This window comes from Cololabis saira, chromosome 8 (assembly GCF_033807715.1).
Source record: "Cololabis saira isolate AMF1-May2022 chromosome 8, fColSai1.1, whole genome shotgun sequence".
NCBI classification, from domain to species: Eukaryota; Metazoa; Chordata; class Actinopteri; order Beloniformes; family Belonidae; genus Cololabis; species Cololabis saira.
Window position 1 is genome coordinate 29,704,002 of NC_084594.1, and position 19,036 is coordinate 29,723,037.

The window sequence follows — 19,036 nt, forward strand, 5'->3', positions numbered from 1 at the left end:
AAGTATTGAATGTTGATGTCCAAACTCAAGAAGTTCTGATCTTGAAAAAATCTGGATTGTCGAATAACTGACAGAAATTCAATATTTCAGCCGTCATCTTTAAAGTCAGTCAGTGCATTTACATTGTGATTCTCTTAGTGATATTTGATTATAATACAATGCTGAGTCATTCTTTTCATTACCAAGTTTATTAGGTCGCTGTTACTGCAGGAATTTGACCCAGATCAAAGATTTGATCAGAAATCAACCCTTTTACCCATTTAAATTGATGTTGTTACTTTATTTCATGTTGAAATATCAGTATCAATGTCATTTAAAGGAATATTTACTTTCTTATCGAAGCATTGTCTTGCTCTCGCAGTCTTCCATCTCTGATATTGGTGGAAACCGGCTAAAGTAACTTTGGACTTCCATCTCGGTCATTTTTGACAACAATTACTTTTACTAGGTTACACATCAGAAACAGTGACATCTGCGTGAAAATCTTGTGGCTCTACCTGTTCAAATGACATTTTGTGGTCTGTGATTCTCCGTCTTGTGTTTTCTTTATCCTGGTTTGTAAACACACGTATAGTACAAGGCAACAGTGTCATGAAAGTGTTAAACAACTCTAACAACTCATGATGAAGATTTTTTGTTACAGATGCAACAGTTGGGCATTGTGTTACTATGGGAACCATGAAGGTAAAGAGATGCATGTGTCTTTATACTTTGTTCCGATGTACTGATTCATTTACTGGATAGAGTACAAAACAAACTAACGCAAAATAAAACCCCACAAAGTCCAAATGGATTAAAGAAATGGTCAAGAAAGACTACAGACAATGACTCCTCCACTCCTCCATCTGCTTCAGTCCCTCCAGCATTTGAACTGGCGCACCCTCAAGAATAACTTCAAAGTTGACTTTGCACAATTTGTATCTTATTATCTGGCTTTGTAAATGTTAAAGTAAAAACCGTATGTATAGGTGTATGCGTATGTATATATATATATATATATATATATATATATATATATATATATATATATATATATACATATATATACATATATATATATATATATATATATATATATATATATATATAGATAGATAGATAGATAGATAGATAGATAGATAGATAGATAGATAGATAGATAGATAGATAGATAGATAGATACATAGATAGATAGATAGATAGATAGATAGATAGATAGATAGATAGATAGATAGATATAAATATATATATATATATATATATATATATATATATATATATATATATATATATATATATATAGATAGATATATAGATATATAGATATACATATATAGATAGATATTTCATAGTTCATAGAGACAGTATAGTGTAAATAAGTATATTTATATAAATATCTATATGGGCATGTGTGTACAAATATATAGAAATATTCAACTATGTGTATGTATGTATAGGTATGTGTGTGAGTATAATTACAGTATATAATAATCATAATAATATTGTTATTTAGCAGTGTGAGTACAGTGTGTCAGTATTTATAAATACGGGTTAAATGATTAGTGAATGGGGGTAGGATTAAATAAGTTTACACTTACAACAAATTCTTTGTTTTGTTGTTTTGTTTAAACATGTATATGTCATGTCTATTCCATCATCTCCAACAGATTCTTTTTAATTCCTTTCTCTTGGCAAAAATCAGTTCTTCTTACCTTCCTGATACGAGTGACACTGGATTCCTGTGGGACATCGTTGTTAGCTCACACACACACACACACACACACACACACACACACACACACACACACACACACACACACACACACACACACACACACACACACACACACACTTTCACACATGCACACCTCCACTCGTATAGTCCACACAGCCGATCCGCCCGGTGGGAATACACCACATATCTAGTTGGCTCTTGTTTAATGCTGACCCAACAGAATATATGTCCGTCCCTTCAGTGTTCCCCTCACCCTGATGGCATGGTGCCAGCGAGTCCCACATCATGCATCTACACACACGCACACATAATATACAGTGATACTGAAATAGATCTTGCAGTCTTGCTGCCAGTATTTGTCTCCACTAACACCTCTGATTACATATATGGAGTAGCTCGGGCTATGTGTATTCCTTGTTCGTGTTTGTGTTTATATGCAGACTCAGGGTTTTCTCATTCCTCCTTACTGCTCAAAGTCCTGCAGATTCCGTCTCCATGGAAACGGGGGGAGGGGTGGCTAAGATGATATTTACTTCCTGAAACCTTCTGTCCAATAGGGTAGAAACAGCCACTCGGTGTACGTCTGTCTGTGTTGTTTACATGTCTGGATATTTAAATATGATGTATAACGTTGAACTGCCTTGCATTAACCTTAAATAGTTTAACAGAGGTTTCAGTTTTTTTCAGTGATTGTAAGGTTGTGTATCTTATCTATATATATATATAAGGTGAAATGAAAGCAGTGATGGACCAGAGGGAGACCAAATAGGAAAAGGATTGTGCAGATATATTGTGTTCCCTAATCTGTCTACTTTCCTTTGTCATTAACGGAAATTTACAGAAACTTTTAGCAGCAGTGATGATCTATCTATCTATCTATCTATCTATCTATCTATCTATCTATCTATCTATCTATCTATCTATCTATCTATCTATCTATCTATCTATCTATCTATCTATCTATCTATCTATCTATCTATCTATCTATCTATCTATCTATCTATCTATCTATCTATCTATCTATCTATCTATCTATCTATCTATCTATCTATCTATCTATCTATCTATCTATCTATCTATCTATCTATCTATCCATCCATAACTTTATTTGAGCTTTTTTTAACTGCAGGTGTCCTGGCATTTGTCAGTCAATTTGCTAATTTGCTAATTTAGATGTCTCCAACTCTTTATCAATTGTATCCTATATTAATTTGATCTAAATGTTTTAATGTTCTTCTCTGTCAGATTTCTTTTTTTTTTCAAGGGGCTACACTATAAATTAGGTCTTTATATCTCAGTGTATCACATTACTGTAAATAGAAGCTGAATTGGTCCTCAAAAGGTCAATACATTGTACAAGTTTTATTTAAACATTACAACTATCCAGTTATGAAAAGAAACATACAGACCACATTGTCACCCTTCTGATGTCTAAATTGACCTCAGGAGTACAATACATCTATTAAACATGATTATTATTTCATAGAGAGCAATTACTGTAAATAGAAGCTGAATTGGTCCTCAAAAGGCCAATACATTGTTATACAGCCCATCCTTGTTTCGTGGGATATATGTTGCAGAAAATAATACAATTTATGTCAAAACAGTGAATTTATGAAAGTTTTATTTAAACATTACAACTATCCAGTTATGAAAAGAAACACACAGACCATATTGTCACCCTTCTGATGTCTAAATTTACCTCAGGAGTACAATACATCTATTAAACATGATTATTATTTCATAGAGAGCAATTAATAAATGTTAAAATGATTAATTAAAAAAAGATAGATAAATGATATGAGCAGAAGATAAAGATTGCAGAAGGAAGAAGAAACCGAGCAATAAGGAAGAAATTAAACAAAATAACGGCTTCACATTTGAGCTCCTGGAACAGCTGCAGGCTCTGCATCCCTTCTACCACACCTCAACTTTGCCATGGATGCAAGGCTTTGGCAGCACAGCTGTGTGCGTAGGTGTGTGTGCTGGTGAGAGGTGTGCCAGGATGACATCATACACTAGCTTGCTGAGAAGGTCTACTGCAGGCACATGGCATCTACAATATTTATAGACCCCCAGAACAGATGAGCTCACTCAGTCACTCAGTGTGACTGGCTTTACTTCACACCCAAACACACACGCAATGCAAAAAAAAGTAGCAGAGAAGTTACTCATGCAATCTGTGCCACACCCACGCACACGATTTTTTTCTTTCTCCTCTATTTGTCTCACAATGACCTTTAAGACTGGATATCGTACAGCTTGATGACGTCAACGCAGAATACAATTTTTAACTGCAGACCAAATGTTCTTGATGCAGCTTAGAGTAATGAAAGTGACAATATTTAAACCCACAGCCACAAAAAAAGAAAAGTATTTGGGCTCAGTGAAATGAGATGCCACAGCGTGAATCACTGGAAATGGGAATGGTACTTCATGAGGGATTACGTCAGTTGGAAAAATAGGGTTCTGCTATATTAAATGCACACATAAACACAATATGGGTACGAGTGCATGGCACTCACACACTACTGGACCCTAATGTCTATATCTTACATACACATGCAGGATTTGAATTTTCATTGCCCAAAATAAGCAAAATGATTTCTATTTTGAGCAAATACGTCATGTCAGTGTAACATTAAATAATAATTGAGAGCGACTACTGTCGTGTGTGTGTGTGTGTGTGTGTGTGTGTGTGTGTGTGTGTGTGTGTGTGTGTGTGTGTGTGTGTGTGTGTGTGTGTGTGTGTGTGTGTGTGTGTGTGTGTGTGTGTGTGTGTGTGTGTGTGTGTGTGCGTGCGTGTGTGTGTGCGTGTGTGCATGTGTCTGTGTTTGGTCTTCAGTGTGAGCGAGTGACTTTGGGTGTGTGCAAAGTAACAAGGCTGAAAAGCTCCAGAAAGAAAGATAACTTTTCATAAATAAATCATCTAGGACTTTGTGATGGATGTGCACATATACAGACTTTGTCTCCCATGCAAACACACAACACACGCACAACACTGTAATGTTTCATACCACGAACCAGTTTAAAGGAGAATTATTTAAAAAAAACGGTGTGCTGCTGCTGTGTCTGCCATGTGTATGGAAGTGTGTGAGTATGTGCATGTATATATGCATATGTTCCGTATCATTATAGGTTAATGTCCCATGAACCGTTTCTTTAACAAATTAAACAGCTACAACAATCTCATGACAATTGTCCATGTTTTTCTATCGCCTGCTACCAAACTTAGTAGTAATAACCAAATGCAGAGGTAGACAAATTTGTTGGAACCCTTCCATTAAGAAAGAAACCCCCACAATGGTTACTGAAATAAAGAAACAATAAATAAAAATGTATTGAACTGCCTAATGGAAATCAGACATTACTTTTGAACTGTGGGTCAACACAAGAACATAGGGAGATGTTAAAGTAAAGGAGTGTCCTGTAATTAGCATCACTAGTATCTTCAATCTTGCAGTCTGTAAGTCTGTCAGGCTGTCTATTGAAAAGGTGAAAAGTTGTCACTCTTCTATTTGGTATCATGGTGTTTAACACAGTAAACATGGACCAGAGAAAGCAAAGCAGACCATTGTCAGAGGACAATGAAAATCATAGAAATGTATGTTTAAGTGGAAGCTGTAAGACCATCTCTAAGCAGCTTCAAGTTCCTGTGACTACGGTTGCAATTTTCACTCGGAAGTTTAAGGACCACAGGATTGTAGCCAATCGCCATGGACGTGGCCACAGGAGGAAAATTTGCAAATTAAAGAGATGGATGGCATGAATGAAAACCAAAGAGCCCAGAACAAATTCCAAAGAGATTCAAGGGGAAATTCAGTGTCAGTCTGTGCACAATGAAATCTCAAGACTGTCAAAGCATTCTGGAGTAAGAATGTGCTGCTCACCGTCAGAAAGATTGGTCTCAGTTGCAGGTCATGGGTCCTCCAAGAGGATAATGACCAAAAACACACATCTAAAAAGAAAAGGCATTGGACTGCCCTACACCAGTTTCTTTTTGGAAAGATGTGAAGTATCTCAAAACTAGTGGTTTGGAACAAGAATATGTGAAAATCAAGCTGTCTCTTATTAGTGAGTCAGTCGTTGGAAATCCTGCATATTCACATACAAGGTTAGCACTATATCCACTTTGATGTAGTATATATTTTTATCAATACTAATAAATCATCAACTTTAATGGTACACTTTAAACTTATATAAGATACTTTATTTCTTATATGGACTATTTAATAGTATTTAATCCATACAGGTTAATAACAATCTATGATGTCAATCTGAACATTTGAGCTCAGATAATATCACTGCAGGAATAGATCAGGCTGAGGACAGGGTTTTTTGCTTAATGCAGAAGGCTTAAAATAAAACAAGGCAGCATATACGGTAACTGCACATGAGAGAGACAGACTGCAACAATAAAGCTGTGAATCAGACAAATCAAGTGAACTTTCTGATTGTGCAAGTTCCGAGGCAGCAATAAATCCATGCACAAACCCTGCAGGAGTGGGTAGTCAGATTTTATTGTGTTTATTTTCATTCTCGTTTATATTGTTCTATAGTGTAACTCTACTGCATATATTAACTGTTGTTTCATGCAAACTGTTGTTCGATGTACATTATTAAATTGCTATATATTCCACAGAATAATCTTATTATGTAGCATTTCTCAAGGCCACATATTTCCTGATAGGAAACAATCTGTTGGCAGAAGAAATACCTGAAAAGTTTCAGGTTTCATAAACACTTAGATGCAAAATCTGTTTTTGCACAAGTTTATTTCATTAAGATTCAATGGACTAGCGGCTTTATATTTAGTTCCACAATATGTGGTGTTTCCATTTGTGAGGAAAGAAGGACAAAGGCTCTAGATGCATCACTTCCAGTCACCTTGGGAGGAGCCTTTGTCATTTTATCAGTTACAGTTATTGTAAGCTTAATGTAGATGCACACACACAGACACTCTTACACATAAACGCACACACACGCACACTTCTCAGCGGTGCAGAGTTACATCCTGCCACTGCAGTTTGTGCGCTGTGAAGGGCAAGACCAGCACTCCTGACCTCCACACACATGCACAAACATACCTAGGCTACTCATTACTCACAGCCATTTTTAGCTGCATGAAGGATTGGGAAGAGACAAGATTATTGAAAATTATGCTGGATGTACCCTTGCAGCAATGTATTTACTCTGAATATGAAGATTAATATTAATAGAGCTCTGTTTAATGCATCTCCTGCTTTTCTCTCGAACCATGATGCACTTTCATCTGCAAATCTGTTTGTGCGCTCTACGGAGCATATTTGCGTTAGCTTGTGTGTTTTCAGTGGATGAGTGAATGTGTTTGTCTGCAGTGCAAGTGTATATAACTAAGAATATTCAGTCAGACTAAGGCAAATTGCTTTTGAATATAATTTCTGCAGAATAGGATTTATGTTGTGTCTTTTCAAAGAGAGGGACATTTACGTCTGAACATAGAGTACAAGATTACAATAGACACAAATGTTGTTGTTTGCAATGATTTTATGTAAAGTGGGTGTCCTCATTTGAGCTGTCCAGAAGCTTAAGGCAGAGGTAAAGTGAAGCAACAGAGAGAGAGCTAAGCCATGCACCACAACTAAATGATGAGGATAGCTGGAAATGAACATCTACACATCTCCATAGTGATCATGAAGTCTGATACCTGCTATACATTGTATATATTAGTATAGAATCCCACATTTTTTGCATTCTGTCTGTTGTCAAATTTTATCAGAGGGTAGCATCAGTTTGTCTCAATACTCTTGTCTCTGCTCTCACTAATGGCATTTTATTACAGCTGAATTCCCAATAGAGCCATTTATCAGAAATGATGACTGGAATAATATGTGTGTGCTTCAGTTAAACCAGCAGCTATTGACTTTGCAAATGGAACTTCATCACACAGTCCTTGCTTTTATTTTTGTTTTAGTTACATGAAAAATCACTGTGAATGTTGCTTCACATGAACAGCTCACAGCCAGGCTGCACCTGCGCAGCAGGTCAGACCTAGAGGGAGGAGGAAAGGTGAATGATTACACTGTTATAAGTATATTAGGTACATATTTAACATATATCAAAGGTTTTTTTCAGTCGCTGATGGAACATTCAATAATAATGAAGACAGCTAAATGCTATAATGCAAACTTAATCAAATATACATCCATTATTTTGTTTGTGTCTCCATGTGTGGCCATCAAATGCATGTGATTGTGTAGAGGTGGTGAGATGTGAATATGCTCTGCTCCATGTTACAATATGTTACAGGGTAAAATGGCTGCTCTCTGTCGAGTGAAGTTTCAGCAGAGATTAGCAACGCTTGAAGAGAATAAGAAAGAGTGGAAGAGAGAAGAGGAAGAGCTAAAGAAAAAAAAGCATGTGAGGGCAAGCAGGGAGGGGCAGGAATGGATAGTGTTAGAGAAGTAATTAAGTGCAGCAGAAGGGGAGAGGGTGGTGTACAAGAAGAGAAAGACAGACAATTGTGAGAGGTTGTCAGATAAAAATAAATCAGATGTCTCCCTTTTCTGTGAATTCTGTTATAGAAAATGGTCTTTTTAAATGTGTCAGGTTTCTGGTGTTTTTCTCAATGCTGCTGATGTGCGTGCATGCCTTCACTGTGTGTCAGAGCTGCCTGTTTCTTGGCTGCTTCTGACAGTAAATCCCAGGTTCTGTCATGTCTGGCTCCCACTGATGTCAAGGAAAAGTTCTCTCCATCAGTTATGTACCAATTTTCCCTTTCATTTCGAAAACCAAAGCTGGTTATCAAGCACCCCCTGAAATATTGTTTGAGTCTAAAAGTTTATACGTGACATTGCTTGTTACTACCTCTTTTAACCAGCAGGTGTCTCTCTCTTGCCCTCTCTCTCGCTCTCTCTCTCTCTCTCTCTCTCTCACATCACACATGGACACGGGAAGTGACCAGTGTGTCAGGTTACTCTAAATCTATTCAAAAAGGCTCAAACCTGCAGTGAGCTGCTGTCAATTAGTGGTTGAAGTAACCACAATTCTTAAAGGGTTTTCTTGATGTGTGGAAGTCCGTCTGTCTCACTGAGTCATCTTCTGCTCCTGCTCCTTCTCTCTGAACTCCTGTTTCCTTGACAACCAGGTGCAGTCTCCAAGTACTGTAGACCTGAAAACAGGAACCATTTCCACATCTTTTTCTACATTCATTGCTACCACTCCCAGCACTCATGATATTGAGAGAGCATTTTGACTGATGGAGTGTATAGAATCAGTGATGGTGAGAGACCAGTCAGTTTTGAAGCAGTAAATAACTGCTGGATGGATCCTTAGATAATAATGGTGGGGATGACAAATAAACGTATCTAAGTCTAGCAATGTTATGTGGCCTCGTATTTCAGAATAAAATAATGTAATTAATGCAAAGTATTACCAAAAAAGGTATTTTCTATGATCAATGTGCAACGACCAATCTAAAAAGTTCCACTGTTTCCATTCATAGTATTCTTCACTGCACAAAAGCACCTGAAAAAGGTTTTAGACGGAAGTGAGGTGCGTACACTGTCAGTCTAGCAAGAGAGGAGGGACAAAGTAGGATAGGAATTATTAATAGAAAGAATCAGCACGCACAGTGTCACGCTAGAGGAAAATAGGTCTCTTGGATTTTGTGTTGAGTAAGCAGTGGCTGGGGTTTTTATTAGGAGGAAATAGAGCATTTAATATCATGCTAATTTTAACCAGTACAACCAAACTCTGGACTCCATGCCACAATTGTCATATGTGTATGTTTGACTGAGTGACCAAGAACTGGAGGCTAGAATCCCATGCCTCTTCCTCCATCAGTAGTTCCCTACGAGCTGATCAAGCCCCCCCCCCCCTCCATGCATCCGCATCACTTGTCTCATTCTGTTGTATTACTGTGCTTTCTTTCCCTTTGTGTGGTCTGTATCTTAATCATCTGTCTCTCATCTCGAGCCTTAGTCAGAGCAGACCGACAAGAACTATTGTCCTGGCGCAGGGCTGAGGATTCTCAGCTCGGCTTTCTGCACTCGCTGTGGTCCAGGACTACTCTGCTATCCTCGTACCCTTCTTACCTATCCAGTCTTCATCCCCTGCCTGTGTTTGTCTCTCACCATGAACTCTACGGGCAAGATTCACCTTAGAATGGGACCCACTTCAGCACCCACATGTATCAGGTAGGTCCTCACTACCTGCTGCGTGTGTGGATATGTCAGTGAAGGACTGTCTCCAGTTCGGGCAGCTCTCTCCCCATGTGTCCTTGCCTCGGTATTGATTTCAACACTAATGACGCTTTCCTTGGAAAGACGGATAGCATTCTCAACACTTCTTCCTCCCTCCCTCCCCCTTATCCTTGTCACCACTACCAGTCAATCAAGCCACAAGGAATGATTAATACTTCTCAGTGGTGCAAATTGCACATCTGTGTAGAAATGTGACCCCACCCCCCAAATTAAGCTTTTTTCCAGCTGATGTGGTTGCATGTTTGACTATTGAGCAATGTAATGGAGGTAAATATGTGTCATGCGCTGATTGTGCATTGCTCTTCTTTTGTGACCGCTTTGCATGCATGGCTTACTATAGCTTTTATTACTAGACAGGCGTGAGAGACAGACACTCTACTTATGAGCAGCAGAATCCCTTTTGTGCTTCTCCTTTCATCCAAACCCAAAAAGTATCAATCTGTCATCCATCCTTGCTTTTTTTTTTGACTATTTCCTGATTTAAGTTTTGCTTTGATGAAGACAAAAAATGAAAACATAAATAGATGCTTGGTTTAGGCTTATGGTGGGCTCATGATAGAGGGAAAACTGGAAAAATTGCAGGGATGTGACACTTATCTAAATGCCAAACCACAAGACAGAAGACTGGACAGACAGAGGGAGAGAGCTGATGTGGCAGCTGTGCACTCTTACTGTGTCATCCTGCATAATAATCAACAATGAGGTCATCAAATTACTTTTTCTGTGCATTATTTTACAGTTATGGATCTTTCAATCTCTTTAGATCCACTTATGCTTTAGATTGAACAAAGAACTCATTTTTTATCAAGTGGAATTGTATTTTGAGTGTTTTTGGTATTCTTAGTTGCCTTAGCTGCTGCAATCAACTGGCCATCTTCACAAACATGTGGGCTCACACACCATCAACCAGGAAAGATCTTGCTGCTGCACTGTATTCACCCACATATATGTGCAACCGACCACATCTCCATTCATCTCATGGAAAGATCATGCAAAGTCTGTGTGGCTGCTCAAACATTTTGTTAATGAGCTGTTGCCATGACATCGCCAGCCATTTGAGGGGTGGTGTCATGGCAACAGATTACTCACTACCTACTTATGGCCGTCATCCGGGCAAGGTGTTGTGCTGGTGTGTGTCACAGTTCCTACTGTATGTTGGTTGATTTACGTTTATCAGAGAAAGGTCGAGCCCCCCGCCCTGCCATTCGTCACCTTGTGCTCTCTGCAGTGGTGAGAAGTTTTAGACAAATGATACCTGAGTCTCTGCAGGGGCTTGCACATGCTCCACTCTGTTACTTGTGCGTCTTTGGTTGGAGACTCTTGAATGAATGACTGAGATTAACATCACAGTTCATTTTGTTTTATTTTTTAGTGGTCGTATAGACATTCACATATATTGTGTAAAAGTTTCTTGTTCTTGGATCTTTCACAGCCAATGCCCCAGTTGGGTAAAATTAGTTTCATCATTGCCTCATTTGACATTTGTGTCATAGAACTTGGGCTACATTTGTATTTAAGAGAAACACATTTTGTTATTAAATTCTTTGCGCTAATGACAAAAATATTGCAATGGAATGCTAACCAGGGTGTACTTCGTTTTACCCAAAGAGAGCTGATATAGGCTCCAACAGACCTCAATAACCCTGAATAGGAATAAGCGGATAGGTTTGTGCATGCATAGCAAAGAAATATAAATTTAAAAAAATGGTGAAGTTACACAATTGCATAAAGAAAACAAAAGCGCTTTTGTCAACATCTCCTCACAGATAAAAAGCATAAAACCGTGTGTAAAAAAAATAGCACTTAAAGTAACCACACTGTGCGACACTCAGAAATTTATGACTGTGAATTTGGCCCTGACTTTACAGCTCAAATTGATTGAATGGTGACAACTGAATCACAAATCAAATTGTGCAATCAGAGGGTGGACAGTTTTGCTGCCCTCAACTCTGCTGAAAGTGAAGTACATTGTAATGATAGACAATGGGATGAGTACTTTTTCAATTCCATGTGGGTTATGCTTTATGCTACTGTGGAAACAAGATCCCATTAAATGTCCTGAGTATGTATGAAACCTTCAGTTAGTTAAAGTTTATTGTAAGTTGTTCAAATGTGTCTATTCAAGATCTAATTCACTTTCAGGACCTCCAGTGAAATGAAGACACAAAAATGTGACTGAACAGTTTTACCACCATCCATTCAGTTTGATGCATGAACACAGAGTCAAAATGTGCACTAATACGTTCAGGATCACACACATTGCTGCATTTACACTGCAGAACGATTCCAATTTATTGCCTAAATCAGATTTATTTTCCTGGAAAGTTGCTTACATCACAATTTAAAAGCAACGTATATCTCATACATGCACTACATTACACTTCACATGTGTTAACACCTTGGGAAACAACATGCAAAGTAGATGGACTACTGATCCGGACAATTGGGCAAAAGGGAGGAAAGAGCGGAGCTATTTTCAGAAAATGTCGGTGAAAGAGAAGATACACCATATGGACCTATTTCTGTAATTACATTAACATGCCTCCTCAGTGTGCCACAGAAGGTGTGTATTTAAACTGCTATGTTACAGATAGTTCAGTAAAAGTACGGCTATAACAGAAGCTCAGGGACTTTCACAAAATATCGTCCAAGAGATAGCTTTCTGAAGTGTTCTTGTAGGTCATCAAAGAACAAGGCATATTTCAAAGCTTAGAAGAAAGCGGAGAGCCTGTCCTCACGACCGACACATTTTTAGGCTATAGATTGGATTTTTAGTTTGTATCAATTTAGACTTTTTGACAGTCTGAACACCCAAAACCCATATGACATGGGATTTTTTCCAAATCTGATACAAACCACGTTTGGAGGTGGTTTCTAATGCAGTTACAGGTTAATTTGCACAGTTATATCTCAATCTGAACGTTGCTCGACAGGATTTCAAATGGTCTTTCAGTGTTATTTGCAGCGCAACACATATGATGACTACTGTACATCTACTGTATCAGAAAGATGGAGTTGCCGATAGATTTCTCCGTTATATTACCTTAGCCTTTAAAGCGGCACTATGTAACTTTTCCACCTTAATATCATATTTCCAGAGTCATTGTGATGGTACATCAACTTCCAACAGGTTTAATGACACCTCTGTCATGGTCTGAGGGGTCTGTATCACCTTCACTGGCACTATGTAACTTTGAGGAGCATGGTAGGAACCCTGCCACACTAAAAAACTACAAATTTTGACGGCTTTGACTGCTTTACGGCACATACGTCACTTCCCCCTCCTTCCCGATTCGTAGTCGAGACGAAAATGGGTGGGGCGTGGAGCGCAGCTCCGCAGAAGCTGGTAACCCGTTGCTGTTGTGGCTGCAGCAGCTCCACACAACAGATGTGGGGAAAAGATCCTAATGGTTTAACTTTTCACCGCTTTCCTGCTCGGAGGCAGAACCACGGAGGCCGGCCAATTATCTGAGATAACAAATTAAAAGAGTAAAAGTGTCGTCGGCTCAGTTGGATCGCGGCTGTAACGAGTCCGACCAAACATAACGTTCCTCAGTAAACAAACAAACATGCACACAGACGGGCTTCGGATCAAAACACGGGTTTATTAAACTACAAACAAACACTCACAGACCGGGGTCGGATCATTCAAACGGGTTTTATTCCCCACTTCTCCAGCTAAACGCAGTTGTTGGCCAGCTCTCTGCGGTGCGATTAATTTTGTTGAGGAAAAAATATTAACTATTTGATTTGTAGCTGCAGAGGAAAAAAATAATCTCACGAGGAAAAAAAAATATTGCTCACGCCTCGGAGCCTCTTCAAAGCAGTCAAAAAAAAAGAAAAGAAAAGTAAGAGTAATACAAAACATGTACTGTATGTTGTACTAATATACTATTATACTAATTTATTGAAACACATGGCGAGTCAAACATTTACCAAAGCAGCTGCCAAACACGTGGGTTGTGCAGAACTGCGGCAGTAAATCCTTTCTAAAGAGTGGAGCTCCGACGAGGAGCTCCATTCTTTAGTAGGGATTTCATATGGATCCAGACCGTTAATAATCATTATTTTCTCCATATACCGCTCCCTGGCTTCCTTGTTTAAGGTGTCCCGGTAAATTCCAGTTCCTTTCCAGCAGTTTAACATCTTTTTTTTTGCATTCCGTCTGTTCACTTGGTGAAACAGAAAAACGTCCCGTCTTCTCTCAAAACAAATGCACGCGACAGGACAGGAGTTTTCCGGCAGTACGCGCTGGTGCTCATGGGAAACGTAGTGTTCTTTCTGGTAAAGCACTACCGCTTTTGTCCAAAAGATGCCGCCAAACTCAGAAAAGCTGAAAGTTACGTTGTGCTGCTTTAATTTAGCAAATAACTAACCTGCCTGGAACGTGTATTCTGCTGTACTGACAACAGGCGGAGACACCTGGCAAAAATAAAACAGCACACAGCAGTGTACTCCCTTTCAGACGCTTTCTTGAAACTCAGAAAATCAGCAAAAGCTAAATGGTTAAAGTTATTCTAGTACCAACGCTCAGACATTAGTCTTTAAATTATACCACTTTACACATTTATAAATATGGTTGCATCCAGTAAATCTGGGTCCCATGTGATATACATGATATGCAAATAAATAAATATAGCTATGTGCGTAGTTTCTGTCTTGGTCCTATTTTGCTTAGTCATATATTTTCCTTTCCTCCTACCAGCTAACGTTCACAGAGGCATTTCTTGACCTCACTGTTCTCTTGCTGTGGCAGACAGCCATTTAAACTTAACTTATATCTGTATATAAATATAAATGTTCTTTCCCTCTTCCACTTTGCTTTTTTTTCTTCAGATAGCAAGTCTAGTTTTGCCAAGCATGCACAGAATTGTAAAATCTATGTAGGCAAAGAGTTGTCAAAGTGCCTATGAGAGGGTGTGAGAAGAGTTTTTAAATGAGAAAATAAATTACTTTCAAACAGCAGTAGGCTGTCTGTTGCACTTCAGTACAGCTTGCAACTATTTATTGAAACAGAGCCATTTCTCACTAAATGCAGACTATGCAAATGGAAAGAGCCCCACAAGCCACAAGCCTTCATCTGAGGAGAATTAAAATTACCTGCTTGCAGGGATGTCGTTGGGCCCAGCGCCCCCAAAACAATTTGGGGCTGCTTATGAATTGTTAATCAGTTATTTATTTATGTATTTATTCTATTCGTTCATTTTAGTTTCAATTACTTCACCATAAATACCAAGCTAGAGAGCTTTACCCCATTTTGGTTTTTCACCTAATCTCTGTCTTAATGAAATCCAGTCCATGTTTTCTGACACTACTGACACTGACAGCTCTGTCGATGCATCATCCTCAACTATTACTTATAGTCTTTGAGAGAAGTCGATGATAATGAAAAAGGACAATCATTTTGACTAATGTGTGACTAGTGTGTTCACTCTCACTCTTCAAACTCACCTCATTCATTTACGTGTTATTTTAAAATAAATTAATAACATAAATCAGTCCACATTAATGACATCTCGACACTGAGTGAAGACCAGAAGTATAGGGACTTCCGCTGTTGAGGTTGGTCAGGAGTTTACTGTTATTTAAGATGCAATCTTATCACAATATTGTGGATATTAATAGGTATGATAAATTGAAAACATGCCAACGATATGAAATTAATTCATAATTTTTTATTGATGAAGAAAAGGTCAACTTTGAAGGGAGAAATAATCTAAATGTCATATAAAGAAAGAAAAATCCACAGGGATCAAAGAAATAAACTTAAAACTGACAAAGGAATTAATATATAATAATGATTTAATGAACAATGAACATTGTGCCTTTTCCAGACTTCATGTTTCAGCTCTTTCCACAGATGTTCAGTAGGACTTTGTCAGGGAATGGTAGAATTGAACCCAGATGCAGGAGATGAGGAGGCATGAGTTCCAGAAAACAGTGATTTATTTAACAAAACCCAATAGCACTGTTGAGCAGGATTAAAAAAAACACATGAGCATAAACATGATACAAAAAATAAAAATAATACAAAAATACCAAAACCTGACCTGAAACATTGAGGATAGCAACAGTACGGACCAGCAGGGAGCACGGGAAAGATACGCAAAAGGCTTGATGAGACAGAGGTGCACACGATCAGGGCAGATGGACAAGGGAAGTCAAGACACAAATTAAACACAAGCACACAGGGTTACAAAATAAAACTTAAATACAAAAACTGTGAAAAACCGTGACTTTACAGTAACTTAAAAAACATGACTTTAACGAAAAACCGTGACCTTAACTCAAAAAATGTCACAAAATTAGGTCAGGACTCAAAGAAGGATCCTTCAGAATAGTCCAATGTTTTTTTTCTTAGTCATTCTTGGCTGGTTTTAGTTGTGTGTTTTTGGATTATTATTCTGTTGGAGGGCTTATGACCTCACTGAGACCAAACTTTCTGACACCGGGCAGCACATTTGGCTCTGCAGTGTCTTGATAGTCTTGAGATTTAATTGTATCTGCAAATATTCTACTTGTACCACCCACAGCAAAGCAACTCCAGAATATAACCGAGCCTCCTCCATGTTTTACAGTAGATACAATCTTCTTTTAATTTGAAGGTGCCATTTTTGCTTCTGTGAACATTGAGCTAATGTGATTTGGCATAAACATTCAATTTTGTGTCATCTCTCCAAAGGAAATTCCCCCAGAAGCTTTGTGGTTCCTAAATATGCATTTCTATACATATATTAATATGTCATTTTTATAATTTGCTCTCAGCAGTGTAGTCCTCCTCGGTCGTCCACTGTCGTTCAAACTAGGCTTGGGCGAAAAATCGATTGAATTAATTAATTAATATTTTTTGTTGCGGGCGATTTAAAAAATAAGTAAATCGAGTTTTTGTGTAACAGCGCATTTTTGGCTCCCCGGTGTGGGAGTCTAGTCCAGCTTCGCCACTGGCTACTTTGCCATGGATTACAGCAAAAGTTTAATTTACTCTTTTACAACAACACATATGACTCGTTTCCGTCACTCTTAATATGTCACCTTGTTTGTTGCTCTGATTGGTCATAGCGCTAACCAACTTCCTCTAGTGGTACAAAGTAATATTACTAGATTTACTGTGCCATTCCCACTCATTAGCACAGTACTATAAGCATACCTGTCAAGTTTTGGATTTGAAAATAAGGAACATTTTCCGCCGCTGTCCCACCAGCCCAAACGAGGTCCAGTATCTTACATTTTTAGACAGGTTTACAAGAAATTAAAATAACAACCTGTCAAACATTTATAAAATACAATTATGTGCTCAGAATCTGACAGGACGACCTTTGTTGACACTGAAACGCTGTGGGACATTCCTGTTTGTAATTCCTATAATAAAGCCTAAATGAAAACACAAAGGGGAATCAAAGCCCATTTATTCATTTTAAATATCTTCAGTTTATATACACATTGATTGTCTTCAAGTGAAACATTTACATTTTCTTTTGATTTGTCCTTTCCACTCATGTGGCTCTCTGGCATTCATGACCGATTACACAGACGCATGTTTCCGTGCCTCCAGCCGTGCTGGTGCTGCTGACGGACATCGGTCCTTCCCCCGTGAGACACTAAAATCACGGTTACAAATCCTTTAAAATGCGTTACTGAGCCCCATCCTGCTCCTCTTTAGGAAAGTAAATTCACTATCCCATTTTTAGAGATATATATACGAAGTCTTCCCTTTTTCAGAAGAGATGCCATATCTCTGGTTACATCCATCCATCTCTCTGATTTGTTGTTCCGAGTCTGTTCTCATTGTAGCCACTAACCTCGCGAGAACTGCCACCCAGGCTAGTGACAATTCAGTTTGGAGAGGCACAGGAATGCTTTTTAAAAATAATTTTATTATAAAACGCAAAATTTACAGAATAATACTAATACAGGAGTACGGCAGTGAAGAGGGGTAAAATACGGTAGTTTCCCAGCCAAAACATGAGACTTAACAGGTATGACTATTAGTGTCTCTTGGAAACACAGCAGAGCTGCATATCCCCATGTGTTAAAAAGTGGTAGTGCTTCAAAGCATGGCTTTAAAAGTGTTTTAAATATCAGACTTTAGTTATATGCTAAGAATATCATCATCCTGTAAGCCTTTGAGTCTCTGAACTCCTCTGACAAAGCATTCATGAGATAAGCAGATCAAGTTTAAATTAAAACTTGATGAAGATTTGGTGAACCAGTGGCCTCCATCTCAGTGTTTCACAGGGTGTTTCTCGTTTGTCATTGGTGGCATTGCTTTGCGCTTCCATGCAAATGGCACTTTGGACACAAATCATGCTCAACAGCCATTGAAGCACACTGTTTTTGGCTTAGATGGTTATTGGAGCTGCTTTGAGAAAATTAACTGGAACAACCATCTACGGAAAATCAAAGAAAACACCATTTAGTCAGATTTTATTATCGTGAAGGTTTGTCAACCGCAATTATCTCATTTTAAGTAATTCCTGGAAATGTTAAGTAACTAACAAATCAATGTAAAAGTCTTACATTTATTATTGTTTGTCTAAGAACACGTCATACAAAGTACTGGTACATGCACAGTATTATTAACTAATTTATGATTAAGTTAATTGAACTCCATCACTGCTGATGAAAATTTGCATTTGATCATTAAAAAGGAAGCTGTTGGGGGGAAATTCTAACGGAGAAGCTGAATGATTCATCTCTGAGCTGGTACTGTGATGTAATATTACACTGTAAATCTGAACAGCTCACTGAATTTCCTTTTTTCAGAGCTAGTCAGCATATAAAGAGAGAAGGCCTTATGTCAGACTTCTTCAGTTAGGAGTCACTTCAGATCCCTGATGTACAAGTACGCAGGAGGCTGGTGCCATAGCAACCATCAAAACGGAGATGAAAATTTGCATACATTTTATTTATTTGTTGCTTTTGACTTGATTATCTCTGTTTTCATTTGTTTTCCTTTGGTCAGATATACTGTCAAGCACAAGAAAAGTCATCCATATGTCCCCTTTTTGGCAAAGCAGGATTTACTGGGCAATAACACAATCAGTAAGATATTTGATCTGCTATATTATGCTCTGTTTAT

General features: G+C 38.2%; 1 protein-coding gene across 5 annotated transcripts in view; it reads left to right on the forward strand.

The window, feature by feature from the left end:
- The window catches only part of ppfia4 (PTPRF interacting protein alpha 4), a 71,755-nt gene that overhangs the window by 19,698 nt on the left and 33,021 nt on the right, over positions 1–19,036 (forward strand). For 3 of the 5 annotated variants that reach the window (XR_009782979.1, XM_061727665.1, XM_061727666.1), the window contains exon 3: positions 9,859–9,891. The exons of the other annotated variants lie outside the window; for them this stretch is intronic. Coding sequence is in view for 2 of the 3 variants with exons in the window: in XM_061727665.1 (XP_061583649.1) it covers positions 9,859–9,891 (33 nt within the window). In the remaining variant the exon portion in view is untranslated. The remainder of the gene's footprint in view (positions 1–9,858; positions 9,892–19,036) is intronic. 5 annotated transcript variants of the gene reach the window in all.